Source organism: Anoplopoma fimbria, chromosome 15 (assembly GCF_027596085.1).
Source record: "Anoplopoma fimbria isolate UVic2021 breed Golden Eagle Sablefish chromosome 15, Afim_UVic_2022, whole genome shotgun sequence".
NCBI classification, from domain to species: domain Eukaryota; kingdom Metazoa; phylum Chordata; class Actinopteri; order Perciformes; family Anoplopomatidae; genus Anoplopoma; species Anoplopoma fimbria.
Genome location: NC_072463.1, coordinates 444,692 through 449,680, shown reverse-complemented (window position 1 = coordinate 449,680; position 4,989 = coordinate 444,692). Strand labels below are relative to the sequence as shown.

General features: G+C 50.3%; 1 protein-coding gene across 1 annotated transcript in view; it reads right to left on the bottom strand.

Annotated features, from left to right (window-relative positions):
* Positions 1–596: 596 nt before the first annotated feature.
* The window catches only part of atg14 (autophagy related 14), a 7,858-nt gene continuing 3,465 nt past the window's right edge, over positions 597–4,989 (bottom strand). Inside the window, exons 5-11 of the mRNA XM_054613970.1 lie at positions 4,618–4,855; positions 3,950–4,179; positions 3,627–3,744; positions 3,425–3,515; positions 3,116–3,201; positions 2,742–2,916; positions 597–1,553 (exon numbers count right to left, since the gene is read on the bottom strand). Of these exons, the coding sequence (XP_054469945.1) occupies positions 1,431–1,553; positions 2,742–2,916; positions 3,116–3,201; positions 3,425–3,515; positions 3,627–3,744; positions 3,950–4,179; positions 4,618–4,855 (1,061 nt within the window). The 3' untranslated portion in view covers positions 597–1,430. The remainder of the gene's footprint in view (positions 1,554–2,741; positions 2,917–3,115; positions 3,202–3,424; positions 3,516–3,626; positions 3,745–3,949; positions 4,180–4,617; positions 4,856–4,989) is intronic.

Here is a 4,989-nt window from a genome sequence, read left to right as displayed (position 1 = left end):
AGCGCCGCATACCAAACATAGCTAACACGCTAATCTGCAGCTCAAAGGATCTGTGCACTAAACTGTCACGTGCACACTCACGTGCACTGTGTGTGTTTAGACGAATATAATGAGATGTGAATCTGAGTTTGGATGAAAACACTTTGTTTTCATTCATTCATGATGAATGAATCAAAACAAAGTGTTTTCGGGTTAAATAACCAGCTGATTGATTTAAACTGAACTAGTCCAGCCACTGCACAATAGTTCATCTATTTAACTGAATGTTTACTCATTATACAGTTACTATTTACAGTTTGTATATAAATAACTTTTATTTTAGTTTCAGTTTATAAAGTTAAGCTTCTTCTGCTGCTGTGGTTTGATCTTTGGTTTTTCTTCTTGAACCCGTCTCAAGGTTCTGAGTCTGTTCAGCTTCATTTGATGATGAAATCACAGTTTGATGAGACGATGCATAAATACAACAAGAAAGAAAACACCGTCATCTGAACGGATGTTAAACACACGTACGATCAAAATCTACAGGAAAAGGTGAGGAAGGAAACTTTGAGCGTGAAGATCTAAAACCAAAGAAAAGGTTGACTCTGAAGCGTCTGTGTCCAAAACCAGAAAACAGGATTTTATTTTAAATGTTTTTAACACAGAGAAACTTTAAAACACACTTTGACCCTTTGAAGGAAGAACCGACGAGTTCTCGACCCAACGCTTCACTTCAAAGAAACATTTTAACTCCACGGATGTGTTTCATCATCGGTTCTGACCAACCGTCTCCTCGAAAGTCTTCATCCAGGAAACCTCCCCTAACGCTACAGGAAACATCCCATAATACTACAGGAAACCTCCCATAATACTACAGGAAACATCCCATAATACCACAGGAAACCTCCCCTAACGCTACAGGAAACCTCCCCTAACGCTACAGGAAACCTCCCATAATACTACAGGAAACATCCCATAATACTACAGGAAACATCCCATAATACTACAGGAAACATCCCATAATACTACGTGGACTCTTCAGATTGTCATGACGCTCCTAGAAGAAGAGAGTCAGTCTGGTTTCTGATTGGCTGTCAGCGTCTCATTTGTTTCAGTCTGAAGCTTTTTAAACACAGACCAATGAAAACTAACTAAAATAAAAACAATAACGTTCCCTTTGCTGTGAGCAGACAGACAGACGGGCAGACAGACAGACGGGCAGACAGACAGACGGGCAGACAGACAGACGGGCAGACAGAGAACTGATCCGTGTATTGGTTCACTGATCTTGGTTCAGTCCAGTTGTAGTTTCTCCTGATGCTCTGAACTTCACAATCCTCATAATATGACTCAGCTGCTGACCTCTGACCTCTGACCTCAGTCCAAAGTTAGAGACCTCAGGAGTCCAGACCTGAACCAGTCCGGTCCAGGTCCCGTGGTTCTGGTCCGGTTCAGCGCTGGCCGGTGTAAGCTCTGAACCAGGAAGTGACGGAGGCAGCCGCAGACGAGATCATCCCTCCAGTGTTAGCAGAGGGCTGGGACACCTGCAATGCACTCTGGGAAAGATCCATGGCCTGGAGGACGAAGAGGAGGAGGAGGAGGAGGAGGAGGAGGAGGAAGAGGAAGAAGAGGAGGAGGAAAAGGAAGAAGACGAGGAAGAGGAGGAGGAAGAGGAGTAGGAAAAGGAAGAAGACGAGGAGGAAGAGGAGGAAGAAGAAGAGGAAGAGGAGGAGGAAAAGGAAGAAGACGAGGAGGAAAAGGAAGAGGACGAGGAGTAGGAAAAGGAAGAAGACGAGGAGGAAGAGGAGTAGGAAAAGGAAGAAGATGAGGAGGAAGAGGAAGAAGACGAGGAGGAAGAAGACGAGGAGGAAGAGGAAGAAGACGGGGAGGAAGAAGACGAGGAGGAGGAAGAGGAAGAAGAGGAGGAAAAGGAAGAAGACGAGGAAGAGGAGGAGGAAGAGGAGTAGGAAAAGGAAGAAGACGAGGAGGAAGAGGAGGAAGAAGAAGAGGAAGAGGAAGAGGAGGAGGAGGAAAAGGAAGAAGACGAGGAGGAAAAGGAAGAGGACGAGGAAGAGGAGGAGGAAGAGGAGTAGGAAAAGGAAGAAGACGAGGAGGAAGAGGAGTAGGAAAAGGAAGAAGACGAGGAGGAAGAGGAAGAAGACGAGGAGGAAGAAGACGAGGAGGAAGAGGAAGAAGACGGGGAGGAAGAGGAAGAAGATGAGGAAGAAGACGAGGAGGAAGACGAGGAGGAAGAGGAAGAAGACGAGGAAGGAGAAGAAGAGGAAGAAGAGGAAGACGAGGAGGAAGAGGAAGAAGACGAGGAAGAAGAGGAGGAAGGAGAAGAAGAGGAAGAGGAAGAAGACGAGGAGGAAAAGGAGGAAGAAGAGGAGGAAGACGACGAGGAGGAAGAGGAAGACGAGGAGGAAGACGAGGAGGAAGAGGACGAGGAGGAAGAGGAAGAAGATGAGGAAGAAGACGAGGAGGAAGAGGAAGAAGACGAGGAGGAAGAGGAGGAAGAAGAGGAGGAAGAGGAAGAAGACGAGGAGGAAAGAGAAGAGGAAGAAGAGGAGGAAGACGAGGAAGAAGATGAAGACGAGGAGGAAGAGGAAGAAGACGAGGAAGAAGATGAGGAGGACGAGGAAGAAGAGGAGGAAGAAGAGGAGGAGGAGAATGTGGTTTTAGCATAATGATAAATGATAAACCAGGTCTAACTGGACAGTCCGGTCTGACAGATGTGTCTGGACCGATCCAGGTGTTCCTACCTGTGATGGGATGTCACAGAACCGAGGACTGGGTACCGTCTCCCAGTCCGTCCCCAGGTCCGTCTCCTCGTCCGTCACCGCCTCGTCTCCGCTCTCCTCCGCCGGCCCGGCAGCCTCCGGCTCCACAAACTCCATGGACTCCTCCAGGTCGGCACTCACCTCAAACGGACCCGTTCTGGTCCAGAACCAGAACCAGAACCAGACACAACAGAGAACAGTCAGATTCATCACAAACAAAACCAAAATTCAGCCGTTTCAGATTTCTGAAACTTTATTAAGACTCAACAGTGTCTGCAGACAGAGGGACAGAGGGACAGACAGAGGGACAGACAGAGGGACAGACAGAGGGACAGACAGAGGGACAGACGTCTCACCTGCCCAGGTTGTCGTTGTCGGGGGAAACCAGAAACATGATGTTCCTCAGAGTGTGATGAGGGTGGAGCTTCTCACTGTCTACATGCTAAAAACACACAGAAGAAAAAACTGGTTCAACTCTCATTTATCATTAAATAGTCAGTCTCCCAGTGTCTCCCAGTGTCTCAGAGTGTCTCCCAGTGTCTCAGAGTGTCTCCCAGTGTCTCAGAGGGTCTCAGAGTGTCTCCCAGTGTCTCAGAGTGTCTCCCAGTGTCTCCCAGTGTCTCCCAGTGTCTCAGAGTGTCTCCCAGTGTCTCCCAGTGTCTGACCTGTGAGAAGCAGAGGTGGAGGATGTTGGTGTTGAGTTTGCTCAGGGCTCTGGTGAAGCGGTATCGGCTCAGATTCTCTCCACAGAACTCACTGAAGAACAAACAAACATGAAATTAGACACGTGAAGGAAGCTGACGCTCTGTTTTACCGACGCTGTGACGCGTCAGTGAAGGCAGCAGCAGCAGGTGCTTCCTGTCTCACCTATTGCAGAGTTTCTTGGGCAGGTTGACGTCCAGAATGTGAGACAGGATGGTGACGAGCTGTGTGGCGTAGCAGAGAGCAGCGCTGATGGTGTGGGCCGGGTTGATGTGGTCCAACTCTGCAGAGACAGAAGGGTCAAAAGTCAGCGAGACAGGAGGTCAAAGGTCAGAGAAGACAGGGCGGCAAAAAGACAGAAGGGTCCAAAGGTCAGAGGACTTACATACAGGGGGTCAAAGGTCAGAGAGACATTAATTAGTTGCTATAGTATTGACTTGTTTTCTGCTGGTCGACTCAGAGTGAAGCCCCGCCCCCTCCCTCCTCACCTGGGCCCTGGTTGGTGCTCTTCTCCTCCACCCAGGTGTAGTAGGCGGAGCAGTCTCCGTTGCTGGGCAGAGTGACGGGGGGTCCCGTGATGCTGATGCTGGTCTCTCCGTTCTGGTCGTCCCAGATCCAGCGTCCCGACAGGTAGGTGGTCCTCCGGGCCTCCGCCAGCTCGCTCACCGTGCTGGAGGTCAACGCGGGGTCGCACTCCGCCACAACGTCTGCGGGGTCTCTGGGGGACACACGCAGGGGCAGAGGACAGGTGTGTTTGGACATTTCATAAAAAAAACTAATAACAAAAAAAACAAAGGATTCCTTGATAAAACCCTGGTGGTCTCTGGACTCAGGTGTGTGTGCGGTCTCTGGTCTCTGGACTCAGGTGTGTGTGCGGTCTCTGGTCTCTGGACTCAGGTGTGTGTGCGGTCTCTGGTCTCTGGACTCAGGTGTGTGTGCTGGTCTCTGGTCTCTGGACTCAGGTGTGGTGCGGTCTCTGGTCTCTGGACTCAGGTGTGTGTGCGGTCTCTGGACTCAGGTGTGTGTGCGGTCTCTGGTCTCTGGACTCAGGTGTGTGTGCGGTCTCTGGTCTCTGGACTCAGGTGTGTGTGCGGTCTCTGGTCTCTGGACTCAGGTGTGTGTGCGGTCTCTGGTCTCTGGACTCAGGTGGTCTCACCTGCTGCCCTGCTTCTCCTCCTGCGTGTGGAAGATGTGTGTGGTGAGCTCCAGGATGTGGTCTCGTCTCAGGGCGGCCAGTTGTCCCAGGCGTCCCTGAAGCTCCCGGTTGCGTCGGTCCAGCATGTCGCCCAGACGGCGGTTGTGACGCTCGATCTTGTCCCGTTTCTCCTGGTGGCGTCCGGCCCGACGCTGCAGACGCTGGCTCTCCTCATGAGAGCGCAGGAGGAGCTCCTTATCTGCAGGAGGAGAGCAGAGACCAGGAGAACATGGGTATATATTTATATATATATTTATATAATAAATGACCCTGTAAAACCTGATCCTCTGACTCCTCTCTGATATGTCAGCTTTAGTTTAGTCTACGTATCAT